At 47.4% G+C, this 14,326-nt stretch overlaps 1 protein-coding gene across 2 annotated transcripts in view; it reads right to left on the reverse strand.

Annotated features, from left to right (window-relative positions):
- Positions 1–13,829, reverse strand: part of nsmaf (neutral sphingomyelinase (N-SMase) activation associated factor) — a 103,831-nt gene extending 90,002 nt beyond the window's left edge. The window contains exon 1 of one of the 2 annotated variants that reach the window (XM_085992997.1): positions 13,654–13,829. In XM_085992997.1, the coding sequence (XP_085849123.1) occupies positions 13,654–13,691 (38 nt within the window). In that variant the 5' untranslated portion in view covers positions 13,692–13,829. Of the gene's footprint in view, positions 1–10,707; positions 11,529–13,653 lie in introns of those variants that run through there. The other variant, XM_085992998.1, reaches the window with a different exon arrangement.
- Between the last annotated feature and the right edge of the window lie 497 nt (positions 13,830–14,326).

Below are 14,326 nucleotides of genomic sequence, written 5' to 3' on the forward strand. Positions count from 1 at the left end.
TTTGGACCTTCTGGCATCCTAGACAGCTCTTGGTCATTTCTTCGATGTCTCCATCGATACCTGGCCACCACACAAACGCTCTGGCTAGGTTCTTCATTTTCACTCCACCCAGATGCCCCTCGTGAAGCTCCTTTAGCACTTTATCCTGGAGTTTGGGTGGAATCACCACTCTGGATCCACACATCAAGGTTCCTCGGCACACTGACAGCTGTTCTCTTCTTTGCGAGAATGCTGGCAACAGTGGTTTGCCATGTGCTGGCCATCCCTTCACCGTTAAATCGTAGACTCGAGAGAGAGTCGGGTCATTTCTCGTTTCCTTTTCAATGGTAGAATTTGTTACTGGTAGACATTCCACTATGGTTGAGTGAAACATCTCCACTGGGTCCACTGTAGGTGCCTCTTCTACCGTTGGCAACGGTAGGCGCGATAAACCGTCAGCATTCCCATGCTGTTTTGATCCTTTGTATTCTATGTCATATTGGTGTGCCCCTAGGAAAAGGGACCACCTCTGTAGCCTTTGCGCTGTCATAATGGGAACGCCCTTTTTAGGGTTGAATATGGAGACAAGGGGTTGATGGTCAGTCAACAAGGTAAATTTTTGTCCGTGTAGGTAATGGTTGAATTTCTTCACTCCCCACACCAGGCTGAGTGCTTCCCTGTCGATCTGGGCATAGTTACGCTCAGCTGAGTTCAATGAGCGTGACGCAAAAGCTATTGGCCGCTCCGAGCCATCAGGGAATCTATGCGATAATACCGCTCCTACGCCGTAAGGGGATGCATCGCACGCCAGTCTGATTGGCAGTGATGGGTTGTAATGAGCCAACACTTCCTTGGACGTGATCAAGCCTTTGCATTTATGGAAGGCACATTTACAGTCTTCGCTCCATTTCCAAATTACTCCCGTTTGTAGCAGTGCGTTAAGTGGGTGCAGAACAGTTGACAAGTTCGGTAAAAATTTATGATAGTAATTTATCAATCCCAGGAACGACCTTAATTGTGAGACATTTTCAGGTGCTGGGGCTTTTATGACCGCTTCAATTTTTTCAGGTGACTTATGCAACCCTTCTTCGTTAATTATATGGCCACAATATGGTATTTGTTTCTGGAAAAATTCGCACTTGGGGCGATTTGCTCGTAGGCCCCGTTCTCTCAGCCTAGTGAGCACCTGCTCCAAATTGGCAAGGTGCTCCTTGTCGTTTTCTCCTGTTACAAGGATGTCGTCTAGGTAGCATTGAGTCCCCGGAATCCCTTGCAGGACTTGCTCCATAGCTCTTTGCCAGATAGCTGGAGCTGATGCTACTCCGAAAACCAGTCGATTGTACTGGTACAGGCCTTTGTGTGTGTTTATCGTGAGATACTTTTTAGAGGCCTCCTCAACCTCCATCTGTAGATATGCCTGTGCCAAGTCAATTTTGGTGAAACGTTTCCCTCCGGATAGTGAGGCGAAAATATCTTCTATCCTCGGAAGAGGATACTGTATCGTGTGAAGGACCGGGTTTAAAGTCACCTTGAAGTCCCCACAGATGCGAATTTTTCTCTGTTCTTCAGATTTATCATTATTCAACGTTTTCTTCATGACCGGGACGATGGGTGTTGCCCACTCGCTCCAATCTACCTTGGATAACACGCCTGCTTTTTCCAAATTCTCCAGCTCTGCCTCAACTGCTGGACGAATTGCGTATGGCACCGGCCTTGCCTTAAAAAACTTGGGAATTGCCGCATCTTCCACTTTTATTGAGGCGGTGACGCCTTTCAAGGTTCCTAGTTCCTGTTGAAACACTTCTTTGGCGTTAGCCAAGATGTCTTTTAATCGTTCAGGTATGACGTCATCATTTTTTTTCTTACTGGTCACCGTCAGTGCCTGAATGGAGTGCCAGTCTAAACGTATTGTCCTGATCCATTCACGTCCCAACAACGGTGGACCACCATCTTGCAGAACGTATAAATACAACTTCTGTATTTCCTTGCCGTTGTATACAACAGGCACCCTTATTTTCCCTCTGGGGTATACTTTCTGCCCCGTATATGTCTTCAAGATAATGGATGTGTTTTTCAAAGGTATATGCGGAAATAGCCGCTCGTAATCACGTCGACTTATGACGGTCAGAGCTGATCCTGTATCTAGCTCCATTTTAACTGGGGACCCCGCTATCGTGAGGGTAACCCAAATGGTCTGGTAATCTTCTTTGGCAATTACATTATGTAATTTGAGACAGCTTAGTCTCTTGTTTCCGGAGTCGCTATCGCTCTTCTGGTCTTCGGAGCTACTGTCCGTCATCATTTGTACCTTTCTGTACTTTTCCTTATTGATTTTTTTTCTGTCAGTGGATTTTTTGTTTCCAGATCGGCATACACGTGCAATGTGTCCCATCTTTCCGCATTGCCTGCATGCTTTGTCCTTGAACCAGCAGTCCCTCTGGTCATGGGTGGATCTGCCGCAGCGATAACATTTCTCGAAACCACGTGTCATTTCATGGGTGCCGAAGTCCTGTGGCTTTTGCTGTGTCTCTGCAGCTCCTCTTGCTGCTGCTTCGTATGATATAGCCACACTGAAAGCCTTGTCCAGTGTCAAATCTTTCTCAGAAAGTAGCCTTTTCTGTGTTCCTTCACTTAGGAGACCGCAGACGAATTTGTCTCGTAGAGAATCTGCCAGTCCTGCCCCGAATTGGCAGTGCTTTGACAGCTTTCTTAATTCGGTGAGGTAATCAGCGTTACTTTCATTCTTGTGCTAATTCCTCCTGAAGAATTTGAATCGTTCTGCTATCAGCAGCGGTGTTGGGTTTAAGTGCTCCTGTAGGGTATCAACAATCTCCTTAAAATTCTTGTCCATCGGTTTGGCTGGAGTGATTAAGTTTCGTAACAGCCCGTATGTCCTTGCGCCCATCAGATTTAGAAGTACCGATGCCTTTTTATCATCCTCTACTTCATTCGCTGTGCAATATACCTCCACTCTTTCCACATATGTGGTCCAATCCTCTATATCACTATCGAAAGCAGTAATATTGCCAGTCTTAGGCATCCTGAAAATCAAAAATGGCGCCTCCCGCGCTTTCCTTTCTTCCCTGCCGAGAAGAAAATGGCGTCTCCCGCGCTTTCCCGCCGCTGACAACGTTGTTCTCCGCGGTTTTTATTTACACAGATATTTTTAATAGTTGGAGACTCGTTCCCGCCGGACACTCTGGGACTTTTCCCTCCCTCTGCTTGGTCCGAACGCCGACCTGCTTTGCAGCGCTGGCCGTCTCCCGAGTGCTCCACCCTCCGTCTCTGTTTGCCTCCGCCTTCCGACTCGCTGCTCGGCCCCGCTGCAGAGCCACCCGATCGAGCCCCAGCCCGCCGCCCAGGAAGGATTAGTGCAGTACCTGCCACCAGCCCGGCTAGCTGGTGAAACCAGTGTGTTTGTTTGTTTTTTTTTCTTTTTTTTTCTTCGACCTTCGTCTGAGGAATCGATCTTCTTGAGGTGCTGCTGAATTGCAGGTAAGTCCGTTTCCAATTCGTCGCCACTGTTGTATCCGTGTGTTAATGGAGACACGGAATGCAGGAGTTGGTTTAACAGGTGTTTACTGAACAAAGTCTGGAGGTGAACTAAAAGATACAAGACGCTATACAGGCTTATATACCCGAGTGGTCACTACCGGTATTACAGTACACAGGGGCTCTTAATAAAAGGTACATACACTACACTTAGGCCGATAAGTGGTAAATAACATTCGCGCCACACAAGTGCCAAGCAATGAATATCTCCAACAAGCGAGGGTCTAACTACTGCCCCTTGACATTCAACGGCATTACCATCGCCAAATCCCCCACAATCAATATTCTCGGGGTCACCATTGACCAGAAACTTAACTGAACAAGCCACATAAATACTGTGGCTACAAGAGCAGGTCAGGGGCTAGGTATTCTGCAGCGAGTGTCTCACCTCCTGACTCCCCAAAGCCTTTCCACCATCTACAAGGCACAAGTAAGGAGTGTGATGGAATACTCTCCACTTGCCTGGATGAGTGCAGCTCCAACAACACTCAATTAGCTCAACACCATCCAGGACAAAGCAGCCCTCTTGATTGGCACCCCATTCACCACCTTAAACATTCACTCCTTCCACCACCAGTGTACCATGGCTGCAATGTGTACCATCTACAAGATGCACTGCAGCAACTCGCCAAGGCTTCTTCGGCAACACCTCCCAAACCCGCAACCTCTTCCACCTAGAAGGACAAGGGCAGCAGACGCATGGGAACACCACCACCTTCAATTTCCCCTCCAAGTTACACACCATCCTGACTTGGAAGTATATCGCTGTTCCTTCATCGTCGCTAGAACAAAATCCTGGAACTCCCTCCCTAACAGCACTGTGGGAGCACCTTCACCACACGGACTGCAGCAGTTCAAGGCGGCGGCTCACCACCACCTTCTCAAGGGTAATTAGGAATGGGTAATAAATGCTGACCTTGCCAGCGACGCCCATATCCCAGGGACGAATATTTTAAAAATCAATCTGCGTTATTTTAACCTATATCCATAAACTTGCATGAACAGTTCTTCAAATTTACAAAATTGTATTAAAGCAACAGGCAGTATACAAATATGTCAAGTCAAAATGCAGAACACTATGCTAAAATTAGGAAGAGCTATTCCAGTCAGAACAAGGCACTGCAGCAAACAAAAAATATGTTTTCTAGCTTTAAGCAGGAATCACAATTTATAGCAGATAATTCAAATTGCCAGCTTGTGGCAAACAGTAATTCATTTCCATAGCTATATTTCTGAAGCACAGTTTAAACTATGACTCATAGTTAAGGCATTGAATCTCTTGCTCACTTGTCTTTGTTCAAATAATTAGTAAACAGGGCCACTCAGAGCTGTCATTAAACATCCAACAGGATCAGGAACTTACTCTGCAAATATTTGTGATGTGGAGATGCCGGTGTTGGACTGTGGTGGACAAATGTAGGAAGTCACACAACACCTGGTTATAGTCCAGCAACTTTATTTGAAATCACAAGCTTTCGGAGCGCTGCTCCTTCGTCAGGTGAAGTGAAGAGAAGCCTTCGTCAGGTGAAGAGAAGCTTCTCTTCACTTCACCTGACGAAGGAGCAGCGCTCCGAAAGCTTGTGATTTCAAATAAAGCTGTTGGACTATAACCTGGTGTTGTGTGACTTCCTACATTTGCAAATATTTGGTAACTGCAATCTTCCTCACAAACAGTAAACAGCATAGATACTGCTCTACCTTTTTTTTTTAAATATACAAGGATCACTACTAATAATACACAAGAAATTAGGGCATCCTCCCTTGCTTGTAGATAAAAAGTAAACAGTTTGGTATTTAGGAACTTCTTCTGCATTTCTTCAACCAGCCACCTGCCCCACCCTCACTTCCCCTTGGCCACATGCTGCAGTGACCCCAATCCCTCCCAGCCCTCACACCCCTGCTTCTTCTCAGGGAGATCCTATTCTTTTTTTAATCCTAAGATTCGTTCTTCTATGTTGTCCTCTTTAATTCAACTTCCTGTCGATCCAAGTCCCGAGTTCTCTCTCACGAGCACATGTTGGTTTCTCCTTTCTGTGCCTAGCCTATGACTTCTCTCTACCCAGTCCCAGTAATCACCTCTGACATGCTGACTCCCGTTCTTCTGTGGGATTTTTAACAAAAAAAGTTGCACAGAAAGAGTGGAATGTATAAAGGAGAGTTCGAAGGAATGAGCGACACTTAAAGAAAGAGTGAGAAAAAGAGTAATTGAAGAGAGTCAGAGACAATCAGAGATGTACAGAGGAAATAGGAAAGCATTCAATCTGTACAGAGAGTGGAAGACCAACAGAAAGACGGATCAATAACGAGTCTAGCTACCTGCTCATAATTGAGTGGGGGCACAAAATGAGATCCCAGCCCAGAGTGCTGGGTGCGTACTCTCATCAGTGGGGAAAGCCTAGCACTCTTCATTAGTGGTCAACTTGGTAGTATGGCAATGAAAACCACGCCCATGCTCCAAAATAACCAATCCAAGCTGTCTGTCATTGTTAAATAAGAGAGAGCGAGAGAGAGGCAGATGGACTGAGACAGAAGTCTGAAAAAACTGAGACAAAAGAGCAGCTATAACTGTGGAATTAATTGGACAGCCCGTTCAAGGAGGCAGCATAGACACAATGGGCCGAATGGCCTCCTTCTGTGCTGTATGATTCTATCTGTTAAAAAAAAGTCAAGTCCCCACCCCCATGGGTTACATGGATGTGGACCAATCAGACCTTGACAACTACAATCTTATGCTACATATTTGCCAGGAATAAAATCAGTAGATCAAGATGTGGCTCTATCACATGGTATGCACATACTAGAAGGTGACGCAGTTTCAAAACTCAACAAACTGCAATTTGTTTAGAAAGGATTCTAGATAATTGCCCATAGAACTTAAATTATGTAAAGTATATTTCTTATTCCTTCACAATTTACAAGTATTTTCATGACATTCCATAAACTGGGCTCCACAAAAAGAGGTTATTAAGAGACATTTTACCTGACGGTATATTAATAATGTATATTCTACAATACACACCTCCTGCCCAAAACAATAACCAATGCGCAGAAAGCAGCTTTTGTGGATCAGTGTCTCATTACTGGTGCACTGTGAAGTAATGTGGACATGATAGTACATTTCACTGTACTGTGTATTTTTCAAGATACAATTTATTTCAAGTACCTTATAGCTTTGCTTCCCAGCTGCAAAATAATATCCTTACGATACTATCCTGTGAATCACAAGCAATGTATGAGCCTCTCACAGCATTCAATATAATTACAGCGCTACCTTTAATATAGTTTCTGTTCTGCAATCACATTTTACACAACCGTGGAGTGAATACTAAAGGGAAAGTGAAATCATAATGCAGTAAACTGAAAATCCAATGGGCACTGTGCTCACTTTTATTTAATACATACTGGTAGATGCTGATTGAAAGGAAATAAACTACTCTCAAATAAACAGTGGACTTGCACAGATAAAACTTTCACTAGGCCAACCATCATTCAATGCCTTATATTCCATAACAATACAGCGCCTTTAATGTAGGAAAACATCCCTAGGTGCTTCACAGGAGCGTAATTAGACAAAGGTTAACACTGAGCCAAAGAAGGAGATATTAAGAGGAGTGGAAGAAAAAGGAAGATAAGATGCGTATTCCTCCCCGCTATGAAATTATCTTCCCCACTGTGGCTGTTTCTCTGCTGAGCTGGATGACTCATTCGACTAGTTTTTCTGCTTTGTTGGTTTCTGCTGGTTGCTGTTGTTTCTCCGATGAGCTGGGTGACTCGTTCTACTGGTTTTTCTGCTTTATTGGTCACTGGCTTGTGGTTTTACATTTTCTCCGCTGCTTCTGATCTACAGTGACCCCCAACTTCGCCAACATCTCCCTGCACCGCAACGGATTCTCGTTACCGCGGCAATAAACTCCATCCTTCAATGCTCTACCCTTCAAATAGCTTGTGGACTTCACTCGCCTGCTACACCTCTCTCTGAACTTGGACAACAGTTCGTTGATGCTCCATGCCGACTCCATTCTACCTATGTCAACGTTTTCCTTCCACGGGACCTCCGACGTTAACTCTGGACTCCCTACTATTGTCACCAACCTATTCTCTGCCACTACCAGAAAATATGTAACCCTATGATTGCTACATAACCAGGCCTATGTAACTTGAGTTTTTCCGTGTCCATTCGCGTGCGCATTTTGGCTGCCGCTCCAGACCCGAGCCGTTCACTTCTATTTCCACTTTTTTCTCCCCCTCTTTTCTTTTCATTCTATCCCTCCCTGACCGGTCTCTCCTGTCGTCATGCCACCCTTCACCTCTTCTCTCGGATACAATACCCTCCCAAATCCCTACCCTAACTCTTCCTTACTCTTCAACCTTCCTACTCCTGCCGCCGTCCCAGGCTTGGCATCCTCTTAAGTAAGCCTACAGCCTCCCTCTGTGTCTCTCTTGGCTTCCTCCGAAGGGCTCACCGTGGCACTCGTCGCTGTCTCCTCATGAGTAGCAACCCCAACTGATCCATCCTACTCTCTCACTGACCATCCCGTCCAGCGCACCTGCGGGGGACTAATCTTGCCAATCTCCTCCCCGTCCAACTCACCCCTCCAAGCGCGGACCCTGTGGACGCTGGCAGTGAGTCAGCCATCACTGACCCTCTCCGCATCTCCCTCCAGAATGTCCGTTCACTTGCGAACAAGGCCCTTGCCATCTATGAGCTTATCGTGGACGATGGCATCGACATCATGGCCCTGACAGAAACTTGGTTGAGGGGTGATGATGCCTTACCCTCAAATGAAGTCTCCCCACCTGGCTATACCTTCCACCACTTACCCTGCTCAGACCGCGGTGATGGCAGTGTGGCTTTCATTACCAAATCACACCTTGGTCTGACCCCCTACTCCTCTGGCACTTTCTCCTCCTTTGAGCATCGCACCTTGTTCCACCCCCTCACATCTCATTTAAAATTCTTGTTCTCTACTGCCCACCCAAGTGCAATAAAAATTTATCACCAAGATATCCTCACTGCTTTCCTCCCTCGGTGATTTCAAACTCCATGTCAATTCATCATGCTCTTTCTCCTCTGAGTTCACTACCCTCCCTTAATCTCTCCCTCCATATGAACTCCCTAACCCACATTCACGGCCACCCCCTTGGCCTTGCCATCTCTCATGACCTCGCTACTCCCATCATGTCAATCACAGATAAGGCCATCCCTGACCACTTCCTTGTATTGCTCTCCACCCACATCCCCCACCCAACCCTACTTCCTTCTGTGTCCACCCCTGGAAAAAACTCTCCCAATTCTGTTACAACTGCACTTACGAAATCCCAACTGTCCAGCCTTTGGCCCTCCATTCACCACAACATTTCTGCAGCTACCGAAGTGCTCAACCACACCCTCACCACCATCTTTGATGCCCTAGTCCCTATTAAAACCATTACTCTCTCTTACCCTGGCTGTTCCCCCTGGTACGGCCCACATCTGATTTCCCTCAAGTCCAAGGAACGCACACTTGGTTTAGCCATTCACCGCCAGATCTGGCTGGACCACATAAAGCATTATTGGGTCCTACTCTTGTCTGCCAAAACTGCTCACTATTCCAGGATCATTCTGGAATGCAAAGATAACCTCCGGCTACTATTTTCTATTGCTAACCGTCTTCTTAAACCCCTCTCCCGTCTCCTCCACCTTCACCTCCAACAACAATTGCGAGGAGCTCGTGGACTTCTTTGTCTCGAAGATTGAGACCATCCGATCAGCTGCCTCTGCCACGTCCCTTCCTTCCCCATGACCACCGGGCCAAATTTCCTCTAAAGATCCCCCCTGCCATAGCCCTGAACTTGCATCTTTCTCCAGTTTCTCTCTGATCTCCCCTCTTGACCTCTCCACGCTCATCTTGTCCATGAGACCTACTTCCTGCTCCCTCAACCCTATTCCCACTAAACTGCTGACCACCCAACTTCCTTTTCTGGCTCCCATGCTAGCTGACATTGTTAAAGGTTCGCTCTCCTCAGGCACTGTCCCCCTCTCATTCAAATCTGCCATCATCACCCCTCTCCTCAAAAAAAAACAACCCTCGACCCCTCCGTCCTTGCAAACTACCGCCCCATCTCCAAACTCCCTTTCCTTTCCAAAGTCCTTGGATGTCTTGTCGCCTCCCAAATCCGTTCCCATCTTTCCCGGAACTCCATGTATGAATCCCTCCAATCCGGTTTCCGCCGCTTCCACTGTACCATAACGGCTCTCATCAAGGTCACAAATGAGATCCTTTGTGACTGTGACAAAGGTAAACTATCCCTCCTCGTCCTTCTCGACCTGTCTGCAGCCTTTGACACTCCATCCTCCTCTCCACCATTGTCCAGCTGGGTGAGACAGCACTCACCTGGTTCCATTCTTATCTATCAAATTGTAGCCAGAAAATCACCTGCAATAGCTTCTCTTCCCATTCCTGCATCGTTACCTCTGGGGTCCCCCAAGGATCTATCCTTGGCCCCCTCCTATTTCTCATCTATATGCTGCCCCTTGGTGACATCATCCGAAAACACAACATCAGTTTCCACTTGGATGCTGATGATACCCAGCTCTACCTCACCACCTCTTCTCTCGACCCCATCCACGGTTTCTAAATTGACACACTGCTTGTCCGATGAGCAGAAATTTTCTCCAATTAAATATTGAGAAGACCGAAGCCATAGGGCAGGATTTTCATTCAGGAGTCGGGTTGGAGGCGGGACTACAACTTTCAGGGTTGTAGTCCCGCCTCCATCGAGATGCAGCCAATCCACGCGATTTTAACTTGATTGACCTTGTTGAGCCCGCCCAGCAGGCTCAGCAGGCCAATTAAGGGCCACCCGGCAACAGGTGATGTCACAGACTGAAATTTCATCTGTCAAGAGGTTTTGACAGATGAAATATCAGTGTTTGAAGCTGTCAAACACGGAGTCTTACTTCTAATCTGAGTCCTTCTCCACAGACTCAGTTAGAAATCTCTCCTGCACAGTAAGCTGAAGGCTGTCACTTTTGACAGTTCGCAGCCATTCTGCTTTCTGTGCCGGTGAGATGAGGGACTCCCGGGACCTAAAGGAAGGCAGGCTGAAAAGGTAAGAAAAGGTCATTCAAACTTCCTAAATCACTTTAGACACACCAAACACACTTACCTTTGCACTCATGCACACATCACTCACCTGAACACCGACATCTCGACCCCTCCAAGCCCTTCATCCCGACGGTCCGCCTCCTCTAACTTGGCGTGGTTTGGAGCTGTCGGGAATCCCACACTTCCAACCTTAAAAATAGGGATTAGGCTAAAAACTGCCTGTTAACTACCTGTTAACAGGCAGTTAATTGGCACTAATCCCTTCCCACCTCCGGTAGGCTGGTCCCAGTGCAGGGCGGGTACCCGCCTCCTTTGAAACTGGCATGGAGCGGGTTTGGGTGCAGGATGGGGTCGGGACCCCTGATTTTGGGATTTTAACCCCCCACATGCCTCCAATCCCGACTCCACGGCCCAATGAAAATCCTTCCCATTGTCTTCAGTCCCCGCCACAAACCCCGTTCCCTAACCATCGACTCCATCCCTCTCCCTAGCATCTGTCTGAGGCTGAACCACACTGTTCGCAACCTTGGTGTCATATTTGACCCTGAAATGAGCTTCCGACAACTTATCCATGGCATAACTAAGACCGCCTATTTCCACCTCCGTAACATTGCCCGTCTCCACCCCTGCCTCAGCTCATCTGCTGCTGAAACCCTCATCCATGCCTTTGTTACCTCTAGGCTTGACTATTCCAACACATTCTTGGCTGGCCTCCCACATTCTACCCTATGTAAACTTGAGGTCACCCAAAACTCGGCTGCCCATGTCCTATCTCGCACCAAGTCCCATTCACCCATCACCCCTGTGCTTGCTGACTTACATTGGTTAAGCAATATCAAAATTCTCATCCTTGTTTTCAAATCCCTCCATGGCCTCACCCCTCCCTACATCTGTAATCTCCTTCAGCCCCACAACCACCGCACCCCTCGAGATATCTGCGCTCCTCAAATTCTGTCTGCTTGAGCATCCCTGATTAAAATCACGCCACCATTGGTGGATGTGCCTTCAGATGCCTAGGCCCGAAGCTCTGGAACTCCCTCCCTAAACCTCTCTACCTCTCTTTCCTCCTTTAAGACATTCCTTAAAACCTACCTCTTTGACTAAGCTTTTGGTTATCTGCTGTAACATCTTATGTGGCCCTGTGTCAAGTTTTTGTCTTATGACACTCCTGTGAAGCGCCTTGGGACATTTTACTACGTTAAAGGCATTATATAAATACAAGTTGTTGTTGTTGTACTGGGCTCAGGTCCAGAGTGACTGCCAAAATGGCCACGCGAATGGACAGAGGAAATTAAGGCTACATAGGCATGGTAAAGATTCGGACAGATATGTCTCAATTAAGGAGCAGCCAGCCCAGGAGCCACATAAGCCACTTTGCACGCTTTACTCGAATAAAGGACAGTAAATAAAAGCTGCAACTCAATACTCTGATTCACATTACAAATAACACTAGGCTGCATATCAATCAGAAGGCTATTAAATTACAACCTTATGGCTTGCACTTAATTTTTTTCTAAATGTTCTCATCAATTTTCTACCTTTCTGACAGTATTCAGTGCCACACGCACTGGATTGCAGCAGATACCTCGTCCAACTGGCCATACCCATTATTCATCTTTGAGCTTCGACAATGAGCGTCAGCAAATTATTTAACTGCAGAAGCAATAACAATCTTATCCACACCCTATGTCTACATTCTGCACTTCTAACATAATTTACTGCATAGTGATCAAGAGCATAAGCTCAGCTGATTTTCTGCTCCCTAATCCTGAAGCAGAGAGAAAATGTAACTCCCATCACCACTCCGGCCGAGACCATCTAAGAGGGGTTATTAAACTTCCTGGTCTCTGTGGCTGGGCACCGGATAAAATCCCTGAGCCATCTGGGAAGTACACTTAATTTTGTACACTATCTAACAAATACATTGCAGAACAGAGCATGAGTCTGTCTATGATCCTTCACATCACTGAGTTTCGATTTTGGTCAAATTAATGTGGGACGCACTGAGCAGAGACCAGGGAAAATATAACAGCCAGTTCAAAACAGCCAAGTAAAGGCCAAGGAGGTTTCCTGCCCTCTCTACCACATGAGACATGACTTGGAATGGATAATAGTTGTGACTATTAATTTTTTTTAAACTGATTAATAAAGGAAGTTTTATTTTGTAATTACAACACAGTGAAGCAGCTAGAGAACAAGAACCCCTGTGAAATTATTTTAAATTGCAATCCTGTAGATAAGGAAGTCAACCCCTACAACAACAAAGGAAGAAAGCTGCAGCAAATACTGAACAGGGTGAGATTAAAAAAAAATAAAACTTAGTGATTTGATATAATGTATATTCAACATCACAGGAAATTATCAGATTATTCTGACAAAATCCAAGTTTGAATACAGCAGCTACCTGAAAACAGAAGGCTCTTTAAGGTGCAACATATTGTGATTAAAACCTAAACACAAAATAAGGCTTCCCGCGAAGAGCTGCAACTACAGCCCGAAAAGTCACAACACGTTACAGACACCGTCCCCCAGGATCCCCCTCACCGTGACACCCCTCATCGATCCCGGGACCCTGCTCACCGACCCTGGGACCCCCCTCACCGCCCACCCCGGGGTTCACCGACACCGGGGCTCACCCCTCACCGCCCACCCCGGGGTTCACCGACCCCGGGGCTCACCCCTCACCGCCCAACCCATGGAACCCGCCTCACCGCCCACCAGGACCCCCCTCACAGGGACCCCTTCACCGCGCCCACGCCTGACCCATCTCACCCTTACCCCCAGGATCCTCCTCACCAACTCTCACCGCCCACCAGGACCCACCTCACTGCGCCCGACCCAGCTCATCCCCACCACCAGGATCCTCCTTACCACCCCTTTCCGGCTCACCCCTCGGGACACCCCCGGGACCCTCCGTTCCTGCCCGGCTCCACAGATTTTTTGGCCCAGTTCTCGGGCCTGGTTTTCTATCCTAAAGCCGGGGGTTGGCGTGAAGCCAGAGCAATGCCCGCCCGCCGGCCGAGCCGGTACCGACCTCTCCCTACAGCGCTGCTGCTTCTTCACAAATGCCATCCGGAGAACGTGACATCCGCAGGGCAACGGGACCGGAGAGAAACCAGCACGATCACGGCACAACAGGAAGCCAGGCAGACGGACCGCCCCACGGAACCAGTAGAGATACACCCACAGGAGCCAGCAGGAATACAGACCAAAGACACTCCCACAGGAGCCAGCAGAAACACAGACCAGAGACACTCCCACAAGAACCAGCAAGAATACAGACCAGAGACACTCCCACAAGAACCAGCAGGAATACAGACCAGAGACAATTCCACAGAAAGGGCACAAACCAGAGGCACTCCTATATGAACCAGCAGGAGAGCAGACCAGAGACACTCCCACAGGAGCCAGCAGGAATACAGGCCAGAGACACTCCCACAAGAGCCAGCAGGAATACAGACCAGAGACACTCCCACAAAAACCAGCAGGAATACAGACCAGAGACACTCCCACAAGAACCAGCAGGAATACAGACCAGAGACACTCCCACAAGAACCAGCAGGAATACAGACCAGAGACACTCCCACAAGAACCAGCAGGAATACAGACCAGAGACACTCCCACAAGAACCAGCAGGAACACAGACCAGAGACACCCCACAGAAAGGGCACAGACCAGAGGCACTCCTATAGGAACCAGCAGGAAAA

Source organism: Somniosus microcephalus, chromosome 7 (assembly GCF_052327205.1).
Source record: "Somniosus microcephalus isolate GS21.2 chromosome 7, FLI_Smic_1.0, whole genome shotgun sequence".
Taxonomy (NCBI): Eukaryota; Metazoa; Chordata; class Chondrichthyes; order Squaliformes; family Somniosidae; genus Somniosus; species Somniosus microcephalus.